Source organism: Antedon mediterranea, chromosome 6, assembly GCF_964355755.1.
Source record: "Antedon mediterranea chromosome 6, ecAntMedi1.1, whole genome shotgun sequence".
Classification (NCBI taxonomy): domain Eukaryota; kingdom Metazoa; phylum Echinodermata; class Crinoidea; order Comatulida; family Antedonidae; genus Antedon; species Antedon mediterranea.
In genome coordinates, this window is record NC_092675.1 from 2,075,920 (window position 1) to 2,096,129 (window position 20,210).

The 20,210-nt window shown below is 33.5% G+C and overlaps 4 protein-coding genes across 5 annotated transcripts in view; 2 read left to right on the top strand and 2 right to left on the bottom strand.

Moving 5' to 3' along the window:
- LOC140051231 (beta-hexosaminidase subunit beta-like) overlaps positions 1–509 on the bottom strand; it is a 69,674-nt gene extending 69,165 nt beyond the window's left edge. The window contains exon 1 of the mRNA XM_072096368.1: positions 399–509. Coding sequence (XP_071952469.1) covers positions 399–506 — 108 coding nt within the window. The 5' untranslated portion in view covers positions 507–509. The remainder of the gene's footprint in view (positions 1–398) is intronic.
- Positions 510–779: 270 nt separating this feature from the next.
- On the bottom strand, positions 780–1,849 carry LOC140051802 (beta-hexosaminidase subunit alpha-like). Its single transcript, XM_072097117.1, has 3 exons — positions 1,480–1,849; positions 1,311–1,379; positions 780–874 (listed from the first exon to the last, which is right to left on the bottom strand). The coding sequence occupies exons 1-3, from the start codon at positions 1,847–1,849 to the stop codon at positions 780–782; spliced, it is 534 nt and encodes a 177-aa protein (XP_071953218.1).
- A 1,363-nt stretch (positions 1,850–3,212) lies between these two features.
- Positions 3,213–8,751, top strand: LOC140051803 (epithelial sodium channel subunit alpha-like). The gene is made up of 11 exons (XM_072097119.1): positions 3,213–3,734; positions 4,427–4,632; positions 4,949–5,064; positions 5,365–5,540; positions 5,949–6,056; positions 6,507–6,621; positions 6,857–6,929; positions 7,228–7,285; positions 7,688–7,773; positions 8,050–8,125; positions 8,411–8,751. The coding sequence occupies exons 1-11, from the start codon at positions 3,321–3,323 to the stop codon at positions 8,705–8,707; spliced, it is 1,725 nt and encodes a 574-aa protein (XP_071953220.1). The 5' UTR covers positions 3,213–3,320; the 3' UTR covers positions 8,708–8,751.
- Positions 8,752–10,553: 1,802 nt separating this feature from the next.
- Positions 10,554–20,202, top strand: LOC140051848 (maltase-glucoamylase-like). 2 transcript variants are annotated; one of them, XM_072097173.1, is made up of 22 exons: positions 10,554–10,809; positions 11,318–11,486; positions 11,903–12,002; positions 12,193–12,305; positions 12,539–12,664; positions 13,128–13,259; positions 13,665–13,775; positions 14,445–14,507; positions 14,634–14,750; positions 15,288–15,372; positions 15,668–15,800; positions 16,034–16,167; positions 16,353–16,387; positions 16,507–16,623; positions 16,953–17,101; positions 17,529–17,613; positions 17,817–17,876; positions 18,249–18,370; positions 18,844–18,932; positions 19,229–19,284; positions 19,427–19,585; positions 19,897–20,202. In XM_072097173.1, exons 1-22 carry the CDS (start codon positions 10,703–10,705, stop codon positions 19,960–19,962), a joined length of 2,328 nt encoding a protein of 775 aa, XP_071953274.1. In that variant the 5' UTR covers positions 10,554–10,702; the 3' UTR covers positions 19,963–20,202. The 2 variants fall into 2 exon arrangements, with proteins under 2 accessions (XP_071953274.1, XP_071953273.1); XM_072097172.1 differs by having other exon boundaries at positions 19,806–19,912.
- The last annotated feature ends 8 nt before the right edge of the window (positions 20,203–20,210 follow it).

Genomic DNA, 20,210 nt, shown 5'->3' on the forward strand with positions numbered 1-20,210 from the left:
GCTTGTGAGAATTTGAAGCAAAAATCGTATGCATTTCTGTGGCAGAACAACGTATTTTGTAGATACGTAGTTTTGCCTTGGAAAATAACAGAATTATTTGTTTTTGCTTAAAGATACGTGGTGGTACTATCTCAAAAAATAATGATCTCTGAAACCTGACATTTTTACAGGTTGTTCATAAATTTGTAATAATTCCCCAAATGTAAAAATTTCAAAATTGACAAAAATGCGAGCTAGTGGTTTTGCCTTGGAACGACCGTACTGATATCACGATGTAAAGTGGTGGTGGATGAATTGATGGGTGCATCTATTCTGATAAGGGAAATATCTTCCAGTAACGGCGACTGGTGGTCAATGCAGAAACTAAGATTGAAACAGTAATCTAGATAGATACTTACCAAATGTTTTAGAATGATTGGAATTGGAATAAAATGACGAGATGTATCAAGAAGGAATCCTCTATGCTTGTACCTCGGAAAGTCAGTTATTGTTGTTACATTAATCATATACTATAATTAGAAACAAAAGTAGGATTGTTATTATTTGTAGCAAGTCAAATCAAGTCATTCACTTTAGTTCAATTAAATTTATTCATTTTGCAGGATCAAATACAAAACATTATTTAATATAAATTAAAAAAAACAATGTTTCTGACCCCAGTCTGGTGGATTTTAGAAGAGTTCTGCGATCATTACGTTTGCTACTCTCCTTTCGGTGCAGAACAATTATAAACATTAAAGTTTCACAACAATAGACATTAAATAAACCACGGGAAAGTCTTAGAAAAAACACTTCTGTGCGTGTTTACCCCTTTCAAAACTCACCTCTCCCTCGTCATTGTATTGATAAATAAGCTGACTAAATGTTTCTAATCCTAAAAGAAATGAGAAAAGGAAATACAATTGTATTAAAAGATTGAGATAGAAGGAGGCGAGGGAGGAGCGGGGGGGGGGGGGATGGTGGTTGGTGAGAGAAAGAACATTTATATATGGCTAAAAGCATTCGGCATTGGAGCAGTACAAGATAGGCCTACATTGAAGTCTGAGAAATTACTCTCAATAACCATTCTGGAGATGGCGCTATAGTAGTTGGCGACTTAGATCCACTTGTATATTTACATTATTGTATGCGTATTTTCCTTCCAAACACATCGTACATTCGTATACCACAGGCAAATTTTCTTTCAAACATACCTTGCTGAGAACGATTTTCACAGACCTTTACTCATAGCCATTCAGAGATGGCGCTATAATGGTTAGCGATGAATATATCCATTTGTATATTGAAAATAAGTTAATAAATAACCTTACCTCTAAGAAGACCCCACACTTGCTCAGCCTTAATTTTGCTATCACCGTCTGCTTTTATTTCAATTGCATCTATATACAAAATATTATACATTTGTTACAAATGTATACAAATACATACATATAAAACGTGCTTTATTGATTGCAAAATGAAACTTTGAACGATACTTACACGATTCATCAGAATCTAAGGTGGGGTATTCCTCGCATCCTAAATCACCCTCTAATTCAAGAGACACGGAATTTAGCAACACATCAGGTGGTTCATCTGCACTTTCTGTCTGGTCAAATATCACTTGTTTATAGCGTTGTACCGCCATATCGACCACTTCACATTGTCCAATCGACGATGTATCAAACTGGAAACGACTTTCCCGGATAGCTAGAACTTCACCAAAGGAGTCTACTTCTTGAGGCTGAGGCCATGGCGATCCCGGGGCTGCTTCTGTGTATTTTAACGGTAGCTCGGGGATTATGTAGTAAACTTTCGAAGCATCAATAACCACAACACAACATATCAATAATCCATACAGACAAAACATTGTGTTTTTAAATCTCAGAGTAGGCCTACGTTCCAATCGTTTGTGCCTAATTAATTATAGACATTGAACTCTTGTAAGTAAACAAATACGCTACGCCACCTGGTAGTTTACATCGAATTATGGCATATTATGATGTATCGTATCACGAGAATTAAACGTAATTAAACTGACCTGGATGCATACAAAGAATTTGTTACATGTAAACACTTTACACTTCAACAATGCTTGTAATTAAACATCGGACATGGTTTTACGGTCGGTTGGTCGGTCGGTCGGTAAACACTAACTCAAATTTGAGCACGAGACTGCAGCCATGTATGGCCTTGTTTAGTTTAACCAACATATCACACAAAATATTAAAATGTATGCATTTTTATTTGTCTCAAAATAGAAAAACACCAAGGTAATGTAAATAAATACTGTTTCAGTTATCATTTTCTGTAAAAATAAAAAAAAAATATATATTTTTTCAACCTTGTTTTTGGCGGTCTCTAAAAATCTACACATGCAACTTATGTCTGATTAGGCTTGCATGTGCCACAATTCGGAAATGCGTAATTTGTAAATAATAATATATTGATCGGCTTCTCAAAAATATGATTGTCCGGAATAATACAATACATTCAAGAATTATTTTTTTTTTTATTGAGAGGAATGATTTTACAAGGATAGGCTTAGGCCTAGTGCTTGCAATTACAGTCATAAAATTGATACAGAATTTAAAATGATTCTACAGTTTGCTTATGAATACCTCTGCCTTTCTTCACATCTTTCACTAAATTTAACATATTTAACAATAAAATGAATGAGTACCGGTACCCTTTGCAATAATGTACACTAATTTGTTACTGAACTATGGAGAATTTTTTTTTTCCGAAATAAAAGATGAATGAATGAATTAGTAATGATGTGTCTGTATAATAATATAATATAATATATATAACATTTTACTTTCTGAGCTATGATAGGTCTTTTCCCAGTAACCGGTACCCCCTCTCACCCTTTTTTTTTGTCTTTTATGAGCTCGTCCCACTTTTATTTCATTTTGCTGTACAAATTATTGAAATATATATAAGTTATATAAAGTATAATAACCTTTTGATATTAATTAATTAGTTATATTGATTAAACAATTATCATAACGAGTAATTATTTACATACTCGTTCCTTTAATAAATGTAAAATCAATTAGTAATCAATCATTCACAATTGGTAATTTAAAACGTTTAAAACAGCATAGCACTTTTAGTAATTCATTAAGCCTACACTAGGTGCAGTCTCGTCAGAAACGCGAGAGGAATTGATCATGATGGATCCCAATTGTTTACACGATAAATGGTATAGCGACGCTGTTAAACGTCAATGGGCCGATTTACGATATTTTTATAACGCAACGAATAGTGGCAATGATGTTCCTCCGTACGACAATAAAGAAGACGAAGAAACGTTTGTTAGTTTGGTAAAACAGCGAATGGAGACAACCACTGCGCATGGCATTCCACAGATCACTAGCGCCAAAACGAAGCGGAGAAAGGTGTCTTGGATGTTGCTGGTTCTCTTCGCCCTGGGAATGTTCTTATATCAAACTCAAGAACTAATGGTTCAATACTTCAAATATGACTTTGATACGAATATTGAAATAAAGTACAGTCGGAAGTTAGACTTTCCTGCAGTAACAATTTGCAACATAAACCCAATCAAGTATGATCGATTGCAAGAGTCTGATGCCACTGATCTGAGGGAAGGTTTTGATCGTACGTATGTGCCTCCAAATAGAACAGAGGAAGATAGTCCTGCAGAAGGACCTGCAGACGGACCCGAAGAAGGAACCGAAGAAGGAACCGAAGAAAGAAGGAAGCGTGACACCGGTGAACAAGCACCGTCGGTAATGCTTGTCGTTATTTTTTCCGTAACGTAAGGAAATGCCCTGCCGATAATTGTGTTTTCCCCCGCCTGCGTGAAATCAAACCTGCGGCGTTTGCAGCACCTTGCGTCAATACGTTGTTGCGTTGCGTTCTAGTGGCCATACAAGGCCTATCTTATTATTTTCCAAAGTCAAATATATAGTCCTATATTTTAGATTAGAAAATTACTAAAGCGTGGTTCTCACTAGCGACGCAACACAAGGACGTAACGCAACGCAAGTGAAATGACCAATTACAAGCGATGGCTTATTCGCTTGTTATTAAAACGCTTGCGTTGCGTTTACGTCCTTGCGTTACGTTCTAGTGGGAACCAAGCTTTATATAACTACGATCACTGCCTACTTTTTTTTATATTTCAACAAACTCAACACTAACTAACTCGTCCATTAAAGGGTCTTATAAATTGAGTCTCAGTTTAGGCTTAAAGTGATGGCCCACCCCAGATTATATACTTCACTGTTATGTGGAGTAGAAATAGTCATGAGTTACAGCCCTAATACTAGGTCAGGATTGGAATCTGTATGTTGGTATTGTAAAGTTAGCATTTAACACCTAGGCACTTAAATGTTTTTAAATATTTTAATATTTAAAAAAATACTGAAAAGTAATTTAAAAATGTACCCAACATTGAACATGTTTTCTATTTGTATAGCCTGAACAAAGGGTATGGAACAATTGGGATACACTATTAAAAAACGAAACCAGTTTTTACTCACTGCCAACGAAAGTTGCCACCGAGCAGGAAAACCTTGTACGGATAATGTCAGACTTGACTACTCAACAACGGCAATACTTAGGTCACCAAATCAACGACCTTCTTGTTAACTGCTCTTGGATTGGCTACCCATGCTCACCACAGTAGGTTCTTTTTCAGATATAACCAGTAATGTATTAATATTGATGTCATTAGCATATCCACTAGTAAACACAATTATTAGAAGGGCATTTTCCTCGCTACGTAGATTGCGTTACGTCGCTTCGCTAGTGGGAACCAAGCTTTACTATTATCAAATAGAGTGTGTTTGCTTCAATATACACAATTACCATTCCCGCAATCATCAATATTATTACTATCATTAGAGTATCGTCATCGTCGCCATCTTAGTCTTCATCATTAATTGTCAGCATAAAAATCGTTTTATAATGTATGTTTTTTTCTCTATTTTTTATATAGAAACTTTAGCAGATTCTTGAATCCAATTTACGGAAATTGTTACACGTTGAATCCACTCAACACATCATTCGCTGGGGGAGAATACAAATCTTCGTCATTTCCCGGGCCTTCTTACGGTAAGTTTTACTGATGACACAGTAGTGGTGACACGGTTATACAATCAAATGGTCAAAGTTATATAAGCTACTCAATACACCAGTGGTGAGAACTTTTTAGTTGAGATTGGGACTTGTTACTTTTGTTGAATTGGAGTCAAAATGCGAAAAAAATGTGTTGTCGGGAAAACCAGTTTTGCCAGGAAACTTCTATTTTCTATTTCATGTTTTACTACACTAAACTGCTTAGATGTAATTTTTATAGCGAAAAAATAGCATAATGAAACAGTTAGAATAATCCCTAAAATAAAATGCTCTTGCTTTCTTTATTTGCAGGTCTAACAATGACACTTTTCATCGAACTGGCACAGTATCTACCGCAGATTTCTAGTAGTGGATTACGACTCCACATTCATTCACAAAATACGATGCCATTTCCTGAGGACGAGGGTTTATACATTCCGCCTGGCTACCGGACATCTGTCTCTATCAGAAAGGTAAATAAATATATAAAGGAAACACCTTATCCTAGCCCAATTTGTTCCTTTTACCCATACAATGTACCTTGGGTAGGCTACATCACTGAAACAAATAGACATAGTAGGTCTGCTACAGTAATATGATATAGTCTCATATTTTCCATACAAATGTGCGAATTACCTACAATGCAATTAGGCCTATATTATAATGTTAAAAACTAAAGGCATTGCAATATTATCGGAATGTCTAAAGACTATCTGTCCTCTGCTTACACTAAGTTAAGGTGTGGCAGATAAGGAGATGCTTAAACTCCGAGAACATACATGCAATAGCAACTATTCTTTAAATATCGGTCAATAAACACAACAAATTGAGCATAAGAGATAATAAGTATAAGTAATTATGTAATATATCCTGTAATGTAGATGATTACAAGTCGCATTGGCCGCCCATACAACACATGCGTAAAGGATTCAGACGAAAGCTATCACAATATATATCATGATTTGTACGGAATGTCATATTCAGTTCAGGTAAAACACAATTAAGTAAAATGTTTACAAATCTTCCATCGTGGTGAATTTCAGAATACAAACTGTGACGTTGACGATATCAATCACTTGTAGTAATTAAACGGTGACGATAGCGAATATGATATCAATTAGTTCCGGTAAACGGTGATGATGAGGATGCCGATAATGATATCAATCAGCTTCGGTAAACGATGACGATGTCAATAATGATATCAATCAGCTTCGGTAAACGATGACGACGCCGATACTAATATCAATCAGCTTCGATAAACGATGAGGATGCCGATAATGGTATCAATAAGTTCCGGTAAACGATGACGATGCCGATAATGATATCCATAAGCTTCGGTAAATGGTGAAGATGCCGATAATAATATCAGTCAGCTCTTAGTAGACTAAACTGTGACATAGATAATTTATTATAGCGGATTAATATTTACCAATTATTAGGCATGCACAAAAAGCTGTTACCAAAAACGAGTGGTAGGGCAATGTGGATGTTATGATTCAAATTACCCGTTTAAAGGCGGTACACAACCTTGTAGATATTCAGATGTTGAACAAAGTAAGTACAGTGTAATAACGACAACATCGTATTCTTATATATAATGTTAGTATAAGGTACTGCAGTGTAGCTGTATATGTTCCGAGTTATATGACTATGGATGTATAAAATAATATGTTATACGTCCATGATGTTACTAAGCTGGTAGGTAAGAATGAACCAAACATTTTACCTAACCAGAGTACCATCAATTGTATTGCATCATGATGTTTTACATTGTGATTTCTTTAAACAGAACAGTGTATGTCGAAAGTAAATGATGACTACAAAAACAATGTATTTAAATGTGACTGTCCTCAACCATGCACGTAAGTAATGTATAATATAATATAGTATAAACTGACAGTTTTATACTATTTAAATATAATCAGTGCATGTATTAAATATAATGTATCAGTTAATGTAGGCATGTTATATATTGATGATAAATTTCAATATACAGTACACATTTTTTTAAATACGAATTTGAAAATACCAAATGTAACAATAACCATACACATTAAGTAGTCTTAAAGTAAAAATGAAAAACAATAATTAATGTTCATCAATATAAATGATACAATATCGATATAGCTTAATGTAATCTTTTTTTATATTAATACGCAGTGACGACACATTTAAAACAACCCAATCGTTTACATACTGGCCGACTCCAGAGTACAAGGTACCGTATTCATTGCTAACATTACATGACATTGTCCCTATTTTAATAGAGAATGAATGTGAGTGGTACAGGTAGCATACAATAATAATATTCAAGGCTGTATCATACTGAAGGATATCAGTTCGCGGGAGGAAAGTCGAGTGAACGCTCGCCGAATAATGATATTTCAAAATCTTTCAAATCTAATTGTACTTCTAGAAGCCCATAATATTACATTTTGTTTGCAAACGTTCTTCCTTATTCACTACAATTCGGCACTACACTACTATCGAACAGTGTGCATTAATCACTTTAATGTGAGTTATGTTTGCTCAAATATCTTTCCTTGCATATCAAAGGCCTTTAAGTTTTCGTTAATCTTATGTCATGGATGGTTTTAATAAGTATAATGTGTTTTTACAGGTAGATTTCATGGAACTTTTATCTGAAGCATCCCCTGCCCTAAATGATTTAGTTAGGAACGAAAACTTCGACGGTACAAGTTTAAGGTAGGCGCAACAACACATTGTATCCCATTGTTAACATTGGAATTGCTAATAAAATAAGCTGCATGTTATAACATTACGTGCATTTGAGTGACCATGTGCAGATGGTGCAATAGTACATCAAACTTGACATAAGCCTACATGACACTTGAATCTACTATGTTATTTATGAAACTTTAATTTCTATTAACAACCATTGTGATTAGAGTGAATATTTCTTAAAACATTAAAATTCGTATAAGTAGGCCTATTTTATACAAAATGTTGTTTATAATTTAGAGAAAATCTACTTCTTCTTGACATATATTTCGGAGATTTGAATTATGATGCGATGGAACAATCTCCGCTTTATTCGGTAAGTTAATCCATTTATACCGTTGTTACGGTATATTATTCTTGGAAGCACTCATACAAAGTAGGAACATTATTAAAGTTATACGAATTTTAATTGCGATATATTGAAAGTTGGTTTACTTGTCTGCTACGAATGTATTTGTGTTGACATTAAAATAATCATTAACTAAATCAAACATCGTTGAAACTAGCACATACATACAAAATTCCTTCTCTCATGCAAAACTAGTTCATTTTCTTCTCATTCCTTTGTATTTTAAGTTAACCGATATATAATTCTCTCTAGAAGTCAGACCTAGCCGGTGGACTTGGTGGCACAGTTGGACTGTGGATAGGTGTCTCTGTCCTCACTGTTTTTGAAGCGATAGAATTCCTTTACGATGCAGTATGTCTTTTGTTAAAGAAAGCAGGGAAGAAACAAGCTAAATCAAACGAAAGTAATATAACAGTGATGAGTGAGGTTAAACCGACAATGCATGCGATAGATCGCAAGTTTGGTTTTATTGGAAACAGACATATTGTACCAATATCTAGCCCTGAGACACTTTCCAACAAAGAGTTTCTTTTTTCTGTTCCGACTTGACAAAACTTATTATTATTATAACAAAATACAATTGTATATATAAAAAAAATGCTTCTTTTTAGTTTATCATTTATTAAGATTCTTTATATTAGTAATGTATATTACAAAAAACAGGAAAAGGAAGTTTTAAACTAGTGCATTTGATTATTTCACATCATATTGTATGTTAAAAAACATTCATTGTCATTCTGTATACTATTATTATCAAATGTACATCCAGCGTATTCTAATAAATGTATATATTATCATTATTTTCACAAATAGGTCTAATCCCAAGGTGGCAAAGAACTGTATATAAGCATGGAGAAATAAGCTCCATGATATAAGTAAGGACATAATGAACTCTTGCGAAACGGTACCACCTAATAAATGAGGGAACATACGGCTCACGGCCGGTATAGAACATGTCTTTAAATTTCTAGCACTTGGTGTGAATATAAACACTAATTACGAAGAATTAAATGATGCTACAGATGTATTTATATATTTATGATCATTAACATTGAAGTTGTACCTAAAACCATCCGTTACCGCTAAGGATTACAATCCTAGAATATTTACCGTCTGAATTTAAATTAAAAGCTATTTGTCAAGGTTTATCGTTTCGTGTAGCGTTTTATATTCGTTCTTGTATAAATATTCGTAAAATATCCATCATTTGCTATAGACACAGTAAATATTTAACTTAATGAATAATCAATACCGATACATATAGAAATTAATTGGATCTTTTTTTAATGATACACCGGAGTGCTTTGATCTTTGCCGCGCGTGCGCACAATCGAGTGTTTTCTTCTGCCCATAATATAAATTGATGTCTCAGTTCCACCCTAACAAGTTTAAAACACATAGGCAGCCACTCTGACATTCCGCACAATTACTGGTAAATTACACCACCCCTGGGCCGGAATGGGATAATTATCCAGTGTGTACTGTTCAAGCAGTGGTTTCGTCGGAGGAAGGATGTAGGCCTAGGCCTAAATCCAGGGTGTTACGGTATTGTCCCGGATACGACTTAGAGGAAGTCAACGAATATAATGTTAAACAAAATTACTTTCATTATAAAACCAAATACATGTTTTTGTAAACGTTATCGCTATGTAAATATGCATATTATTCCTTGTTCATATTTGAATGTGCTGAAGTGTCTAATATTATGAGAGCGACCTTTGGTCATTAGTTCAAATTAGGCCAATCTATTGTATCTTTACTTCTAAACAACACAACCATTTCGCTTGTGTTGGATACACGTATTGGATGTATTTGGTTTAAAACTAGTTTAAACTTAAACTGGTCTAAAGATGGGTTCTAACAGGAACAGCCTAATTATTGCATGCTGCGCTACAGCATTAATAGTGTTCATTGTCGTCTTCTTTCCAACATACTTTGCCAGAGATTGCGACAATCCAGAAACGACAGAACCATCGCCTCAACAACCCACATCAGAAAGAATCTCTTGTGTTGTTTCAGGCGATTTAAACGAAGACAGTTGCTCAAGCCGTGGTTGTATCTGGGACACTGACAATGACGATGACGATATACCTAAATGTTTCTACCCAGAGGAATATGAAACGTATATGCTGGCGAGTCAGACAGAAATGGAATGGGGACATCGTATTAAATTAGAACGAAACACCAATTTGAAATCCTTAACTGATTCCCCGATTGCTGAGGTAGTAATGGATATTGAACTTCAAACAGAGAATCGACTTCGTATAAAGGTACATTACTAGATTTATGTTTTAATTATTCACATAATAAATTATAATGGTACATTAAAACAGGTTGCCAGTATTTGTATAGTAACATTGCTGACAATATTGCATAATAAATCATGTAGTGGAAAGACAATTTTTGACAAAATACGAAATGTCATGATGACGACGACGATGATGATGATACAATTAGAAGAAAGATTTTGATGTTGATTACATGTTTGTGTTCTATTGAAAGTTTTACGATCTAAGAAATGAAAGATTTGAAGTTCCACTAGAAATGCCAGCAAGACCGGATAAAGCCCCAGACTCAACAAATTACGAAGTAAAGATTACAGAAAAACCATTTAATGCTCAAGTAATTCGAAGCTCTTCAAAAGAGATTGTGTAAGTTTCATATTTTCAATAAAAGCAGAGCAAGCGGCATAGGTTTTTTGAAGAATTAATATTGGTACTTAAGGTCACAGGTCAACTTAATATTATGCTGGTACTGCACTTAATCTACTGAAGGTTAGTTATTATAGGCCTAGGCTAGCAACCTATACATGGACCAATCTGTGAAAATTGCAGTTACATTCATTTGATAGGCCTATGAATAGACTGTTTGTTCATCACAATAGAAATACTAATTATGCTTATATTTTTTAGTAAAGAAATTAAGTAATTTGACTCATTGTATATTATCTGTAACGAATTAAAAGTTTGAAAAGGGATGGTTGAATACACATCCATAAAAAATAACAAGAAAAAGGATAAACATCCATGTTATCATTGTGATACTTGCTTGATACTTGCTTGATGTTATGTCAAAGTCAAATTCAAAGAGAAATAATGTTTAGCAGCATTACCATTAGGCCTAATAACATGACTAAACTGATTTACTCCTTTGTTAAAGATGGGATCTGTCAATAGGGCCAATACAATTTGAAGATCAGTTTTTGCAGTTGTCAACACGCCTGCCATCCAAAAGCGTGTTTGGGTTTGGTGAGAATGAGCAGCCATCTTTTAAGCATGATTTCAACTGGAAGTCTTGGGGATTCTTTTCGAGAGATCAACCGCCATCTGTAAGTCATTACCAATATTACCAGTAAGAATAACGTACTATTATTAATTAAATCACCAATGGGGAGAATAAGTTGGAATATTGAAAACGTTATTTGACAAACACAACAGTAAGTTGGTGTTATCGTTATGTTGTTGGATTCGGCCAATAACCTATGTATAAAAAAAAGATAGCTTATGCCATGTTACTAGAAAGGAATAGGCGGTGTTTTTAACGAGGAGGAACCTCTTTTTACAGATGAATGTTTAATCATAATAGTTAAAATTGCATGGATATTTGAAGAGTTTAACAATATTTAACGAGAGTGGTCAAGCTGATAATTTATAGGATGTTAATTAAAATATAATATATTATTAATATATTATTATATATATTATATTATAATAATGAGTGTATCAAATATCTTGCTTTATTTAGAACAATGGCAACATGTACGGAGTACACCCATTTTACATGTGTCTTGAGAGGGATAATATGAACGCACACGGAGTTCTTCTACTTAACAGCAATGCTATGGGTACGACTATTATAATTTATTGGTATAATAATATTATACTATAATTAATGTAACATGCCATCAATCATAAAACAAATTTCTTCCACTTTAATTATGGAAATGTATATTTAAATCAGTCTTATTGGCATCGTTATTTGATTTTATTGTCAACAATATCATAGTTTTAAATATCAGTTTTACTTTTCCACAGACGTACTGCTACAACCGGCTCCTGCACTAACATATCACACGATCGGAGGCGTCCTTGATTTTTACTTCTTTTTTGGGCCATCACCTGAAGCTGTTGTGCAAGAGTATACTTCGGTAAGTTTTTTAAATAATTGTTGTAAAAAAAGTATGTCTTATATTAACTTCAATTAAACATAGAATACAGGTACGGTAGCAAATAAACATTTATTTTGTTTGTTTAACTGTTTAGAAAATCCGAAAAGGTTGACAATTAAAGTTGTTAATTTTAATAATATACTTACCCTGCAACTTCTTGTTTGATCAACAAGAAGTTCTACTAAATTTGTTTCTCGTTTCTTTTCTGATAGGCAATTGGGAGATCGTACTTGCCACCGTACTGGGCTCTCGGTTTCCAACTTAGTCGTTATGACTATGGAACGATTGAACAAGTCAAAACCGTTATTGATGGCATGAGAGAGTATAATATACCACATGTAAGTACTTTTTTAAAACCACTATCAATTCGGATTGCTGTAAGACTGTTCAATAATAAGTAGCCTGAACTGGATAAAGCAACAATTTTTTTAGAATTCCTGGTTAGAAAATTGAAATGTAAACAACCGAGTATTTATCATATAATTCATAGTGTACAAGTGCAGAGATGGCATCTGATATTTTGAGTTTATATTATTGATATCTCTCATCTTCTAAGGCACGTTTTGTGGCATCTTTTAGAAAAAAAAAAGAGGACACTTCTTAGGGTATATAGTGTCAAGCTATCAAACATCAAGTATACAATTGTATAATATGCTTGTGGTATCAAATATTGAGATTTTTAGTTGGATCTTTCTATTCTGTTATTCCAATCACATGTGCTTATATAAAGCCTACAATATCACATGTACACTGTAGGTGCAATTTAATTAGAATCTTAAAATGATAGTATTGTCTTCATAGGACATACAGTATGCCGACATTGATTACATGGAACGCCAGCTTGACTTTACAGTATCTGCAACTCGCTATGCAGGATTTAAAGAATACGTCGACCAAGTAAAACTTGAAGGAACTCGATACATCACAATTCTTGTAAGAAAATTTTATAACGATTCTATTTGCAGGTACTATTAAGTTTGTGAAAAAGATAATCTAGACTGTTTATAATAGGCCTATTAATGTGGGATTTGGTAGAACTGAAATAATTTAATAACCAATATCAGTGTATTCTCAATGATATAAAAGCAACTTTTCTAAGCTTTTTATTATTTGGTTATTTCCAAAAAAAAAAAAAAAAAAAAAAAAAAAGAAAAAAGAAGGAGTTGAAAATCAGGTCGGAGACCACTTTCACCATAATAATAACATTAAAATAATATATGTTAGGCTCTTTCAACTGCGTATTGTGTATCTATTCACACATGTAACTATGAGTTCATTCTGGTTATGATTGTACTAATTATGCAATTATATATTATTACGACTACTTGTACAACTTAGGATCCAGCAATTAGTGGCAATGAAAGCGTCGGTACATATCCACCTTATGACGAGGGCGTTGTAATGGACGTATTTATAAAAGATGAGCAAGGAGAAATTGCATATGGAAAGGTAAGCTGATTGCACCAGGTATCATGTCTATTTACTATAATGTCATGGAAAAACAATAATTCTTGTGATTTACTGATCTTGGTTTGTCATTCTACAATGCGTATTCATCACGCATTCAAGATAAGCTTTATTTAACAATTTCAACAACTGAATTGCTAATTAAATATTTATTCCCTGATTATATCTAATTCACTACTACAGCTTTATGCTTAAACCTAAACAACTACCGATAAAGAAAACTAGTTTGTCACACGTCATCCGCATCACTTTTACAAAAAAAGTTTCTGCAGTTTGCTGAATTGGCAAACTGGTCTACACCAAACTCGGAGTTTACTAGTTTTAAAGCATAGTCTAAGTAGTTTCAAACTGCTTTATGTTATTAACATTTGAATCAGACCTCATTGTAAATTCAACAATTTGTGTCTTGATACTGTTTCAAGAGGTACACACTTTTGTGTTGGGCAATGTTTTCCTCTAACTGGGCTATTTGCCAAAGTTTAAATAAATAAATAGTAAATATATATTGTTGCCTTTCTTTTTCCTCTTTTGTTCATTTTATCAAAAGTAAAATTATAAAAAATACAGAATTAATGAGAAAGATTAGAATGACATGGTACCATCCATTCCGTTTGATTTAGCTTTGGATAATTATTAATGGTTTTCTTACAGGTGTGGCCTGATTACCCAAACATTACCGTTGATGAATCAAAGGACTGGGACTATCAAACAGAGGTAGTGCTATTTTAAATATGTAGAACACGCTTATTTAATATCACTTATATAATAAATTGTGTCATGCACTTTATACTATGTTTTTATACAATTATTCAATTATAATCTCTTGTTTTTTTTGTGCAGAATTATAGAGCCTACGCAGCTTTCCCGGATTTTCTTAAATCAGAAACAAAAACATGGTGGAAAAAACAGATCAAAGATTTGTATGACAACAAATTCAAATTCGATGGACTTTGGATCGTGAGTTGCAATTAATAAATACATAATAATTAATTCGAAGATGGCATTTGCTAATTGTAGCCATTGTATAAGAAACCAATAGTTATACCCAACATTATCATTGAAAGGAAAACGAATTACCACTTTGCTTAGGCCTAACTATGTCAAATAAAAAAGAAAACATTATATAGAAATTATCCCAGTCAGAAAAAAAAACGATATTGGCATTTGGTTAACCAAGAAAATAAAAAAAGAGCATCAAATTTACATTATCATTGAAAAAAAAAATAAATTGGCACTTTGGCTAACAATGACAATAAAAGAAATAAAACATCAAACCGACTTTACCATTGAAAAAAAAACTAAATTGTCGTTTTGGCTAACCAATGCCAATAAAAGACAAATCATGAAATCGAAATTATCTCAAAAAGTTATATTGGCTAATAATATAAAACATTATACAATATTATCACTGGAAAGTATTCGTACAATACAAATTTATTAGGTAAAGTTTATAATATGCCTGCTTTAGCAATGCGTATTCACTTTATATTACAGGACATGAATGAACCTGCTAGTTTTGTAGAAGGGTCTGTTAATGGGTGTTCGCAAAACAAGTGGGAATTGCCACCTTTCAAGCCAGGTAAAACTAAATTAGGCTAAAGATATCAGGAAACTTCGCGATGACCTACAACCTACGCATGTCATGCATCTCATAGACTTACATCGAGACACCGGTGTCCTGAAGGACTCCCTTTAACGGGGGTTCTACTGTAAATAAGTATGTACATATTAAGGAACAAAGTTATAAGAACTTTTCTAATGTTCTCACATGACGTAACTAGTTACTAGATCGTCGCAAATCGAAAGCTCTCTAATATAAACTCGAGGAAACATAAAACTGTCGGTTTACTAATAATTTGTATCATATTTTGTAGCTATTTATGGACCACGACTAGCAGACAAAACCCTGTGTATGAGTTTTCAACAACACAAGACGGAGACGGAGATGACGACTCACTATAACATGCATAGCTTATACGGATGGTCACAAACTCCTGTGACACTTGAGTATGTCTATTATTAATTAATTAATCGTATGTAAATTGGAGATAGAATCTTACGTTTGTAGTCACCACTTCCACGACGGTTATGCGTTTCTGTGCACCACGGAACATGCTTAGATCCAAGTTAAGATTTTAAAGTACAACATCTCAAAGTTCGCTTTCACACACATTGTTTTTTGTGTGATCACTTTGAATATACTATTATAAGACGTTCATAAACATTGTTTTCATTACCAGAGCTGTTCAAGAGGCAACGGGAAAGAGAAGTTTCGTAGTAACTAGATCAACTTACGTTGGATCTGGAAAATACAGCGGGCATTGGTTGGGAGATAACACAAGTATTTGGCCTCATCTACACAAATCAATTATTGGTAAATTATATGAAAATCTTGTATTGTGTTTAATATGAATTACATTTATTTAGTTATTTTAAACTATTAATATAATAATATTAAGTGAACCAAAGGATAAATGATACATGATGATCAAACCATTCTATTATTTTGTAATAAGTTTTATTTTGTAATAATGTTCATTTTATCGGATTTCTTTTCAGGTATGCTAGACTTCAGTCTGTTTGGTGTCTCTTATGTAAGCTATTATTATACTTTAATTTTTAGTTATATACAGTAGGCCTACATTGAATCTGTATTGAGTGCAGTGTGGCAAGGAAATCATTTTAATTGTTTAAATGTTTGGTCGGATTTCAGACCGGAGCGGATATCTGTGGATTTTTTGAAGACACTACTGAAGAGCTATGTGCAAGATGGATGCAATTGGGAGCGTTTTATCCATATTCTAGGAATCACAACGGAAAGGGATGGGCGGTAAGGAATGATATAATATACCAGACAATGTAGTATAAACCATGTGCTTGTGGACATTTTTAAACTTGATCTTTTCTGCCCTGATCTATTTATACTTGCAAATCGCATAAGGACCACTTTAAAAACATAAGTATTGCTAAAAAAAAAACATGCGTATCTCAACGTGTCAACAACAAAGCTAAACCAAACACATATAATGTGTGTACATAATAAAGTAAATATATTTTACACACGTGAGTAAAAGCATTGTAGATAACTAAATAAACATTAATGTACTTCGAAGTGTTTACCATTGCATTGTAGCATTCTGTTGTTACATAATTTTACAGAGACAGGATCCACCATTCTTTGGGGCTGCATTCGCAAACAACTCTCGAGACATACTGCACGTACGATACGAGTTACTGCCATTCCTATACACCCTTCATTATGAGTCCAACACAAAAGGAAGCACAGTTATACGGCCACTGTTACATGAGTAAGTGAGGTATCTCCATAGTTCTAAATAGTTACAATCATAATGCAGTTTATGTTAGTGAATTGATCAGCTCGCTCTTTCTCACTCACTTCACAGTGACATTAAAATTATACTTATTATGTATTTGCTTAAAAATACACGGCAATGAGTCAGTCGGTGATCATCGACTACAGGTTCATCTTAAGCATATAACTTTCTTATGACAATAGGTTGTCTATTTTAAATATTCTTAGATAATTGTCAGTTAATTGATACCTAAGATTCTTAGGTATCAATTAACTGACAATTAACTTTAATTATTTTTAGAAAGTTTCCTATAATTTTGCTAACGTTTAAATTCGAATTAGCCAGGTAATGAATTTCTAAACACGAAAAGAAAATTCAAAAACGATTTACAATCTTTAATAATTGATTTTTGATTTCTAAGATTCACCAGTGACGTATTAACTCACACAATTGATCGTCAGTTCTTATGGGGACCATCACTTCTCATCTCACCTGTGTTAGACCAAGTAAGACACACTCGTATTGTTCACCAATTAATTAAACCAGCCTATTAATGCTAATGCATTTTTACAGTAATCTAGCTTAATTAAAATCGGTGGTACGCATATAAATATCATTAAATCGACGTTAGTAGCCTATAGTTATGTTGGAATTATTACAACGAATGTATACTATGTATTGATTACCCTGACGATTGTCTTTTATGTAGGGTGAAGTAACTGTAAGAGCCTACTTTCCAGAGGCATCAATCTGGTATGATTTCTTTACAGTAAGTTATATGTCTCATATTGGCTTTTAACTGCCATTTAATGTTGCCTATTTTGTCAGAATTCTTAAGTTATAATTTTAAATTTCATTGAAGGTGTCACTTCTGCCGTTGTTATGTGTTTACAAATGAACGTAACATGTGGAATAGTTCCGTCGTGTGTGTTAAAATTGATTGTATTTTATAAACAAATAGGCCTAAAACGCTTTTGAAAACGAAATCGAAATCGTGAAGGAACTATGTTTGTAATATTTCACATCTGTTTATGATGTCATCCGTTCACCCAATACAAGCGTAAGAAAAATGGTTTTAAAAAACATATTCAAGGTTTTGTTCTTACTAAAATTATAATACGATTATGGTGTTTGTTTCTAGGGAAAGCGATTGGAGTCTGGAGGATATCAGGTTTTAGATGCACCCATTGAAGTCATAAACCTGCATGTCCGCGGTGGTTATATCCTACCAACACAAATGCCTGATAACTCAACAATGTTTAGGTAAAGCATGAATGAACAGTAACTTGATAACATTTATCTTAAGAATATTATTAAAAATGTTACTTTCTCTTTGGGGATAGTAGCATTTGAAATAAGCGCAATTACAATCAAATGCAAGTGTTTTGAATGTAGAAATAGTGAACATGTTAGCTGACTTAGGCTGTGTTTCAGCAGCTAAAAATTAACCGATAAACAGCCTATGGAAACGGGGTTTAACCGATCCCATTCGAGAAAAATTAACCGATAATTATCTCATTTAAATCGGATAATTATCGGATAAATGCGACCATAACCTTTGACCTAAAGGACATATTGTTGCATTTTGATTGGGCACCTGGTTGTTTGGTATTGACTGATTATGCGAACTTTGTCTTTTAATTAATTATCTGATTGGTTAAAAGATTAACCGATTATTTTGTTTTGGCTGCGGAAACACGACCTTAATTAATGGTATTCTTTTTACGTTTATGTAGTCGTTTAAATCCGTGTGGTGTGATTGTAGCATTTGATTCTGATGGAAATTCTGAGGGAAACCTATTCTGGGATGATGGGGATTCTAAGGGTAGGCTATTTACTTTATTTGGTATACTTATGCACGATATGAATGTAACGCGTTCCTAGGTATAAGAAGGTTTACCTTAAAGTGTCCAATAACGAATTATAGTCCAATACGAGTATGGCAAAAACGTTTCATTGATATTTCTTTAAAACTTGTAAAAGAGAAGCATGTAGAAGTCTAGTCTAGTTTGAGAAGATGTGCTGTGGGGGATCAGACTCTCACTATAATATTCTAATATTATTCTTGAATGACTTTGATAAAGAATATACAAGAGTTAATAATAAATATTTTCCATTTAGACACAGTAGAAAACGGCGCTTATTACCTTGCAACGTACACTGCAAGTAAAACTGAGGTATAATTGATTTTATAAATTGAAATTCAATCATCATACCCATAATATGACGTTTAACATGGTAAATATAGATTAAGCTTAGGCCTATATGATTTTGTAAGCTACTTGCTTAATCAAATAAGTTTGTTTTGTTGTAATCTAGATGTCGTTAACCTCAACCATTGATAAAAATGTAGGCGGTTCAGCAGACAATCTGCTACTCGACAATGTAAAGATATGGGGAATATCATCTGTTAGTGCTATTACATTGGATGGTACAACGGTACCAACTTCAAAATATACTTATGATAGCTCTGCCAATGTAAGTATCATCGAATGATTGTAATTATGTGATTGTTTGGGTGGGGTGAGTGCAGAAATATGATAATAATTGGGAATGATGGAAGGTGTTAAGATTAGTATGTTAACGTCATGTCCCTCGATAGGGCTCAAGAGTACTTCCAAACCAATATAAATTGTTCATATTTAATTGTTAGTTCAATACCGTACTGTATGATTGACTTTTTTCTGTTTTCTTTTAGACACTTGTCATCACCGAGTTAGGGCACGATATGACGAAGCCTCTCAACTTAAAGTGGACACATTGATTTACTTTCTTCTGTTTTCTTTTAGACACTTGTCATCACCGAGTTAGGGCACGATATGACGAAGCCTCTCAACTTAAAGTGGACAAATTAACGAATACAACCCATTTTATAATGTTTGAATTGTAGGCATTGAGTTGGGTCTACTGTATCTGTTTTAATTTCTTTGAGCAGGGGAATCCATAATAATTGAATGGAGCATGCATGTATCATAAAGGCCCCTAATTATGTATGTATGATTATAAAAATAGATACAAATAAAGTAAATACATACAGTATGCTTACTTAACACACTAATGATTTCGTAACTTTTAATATTATCAAACATAACATTATCATTAA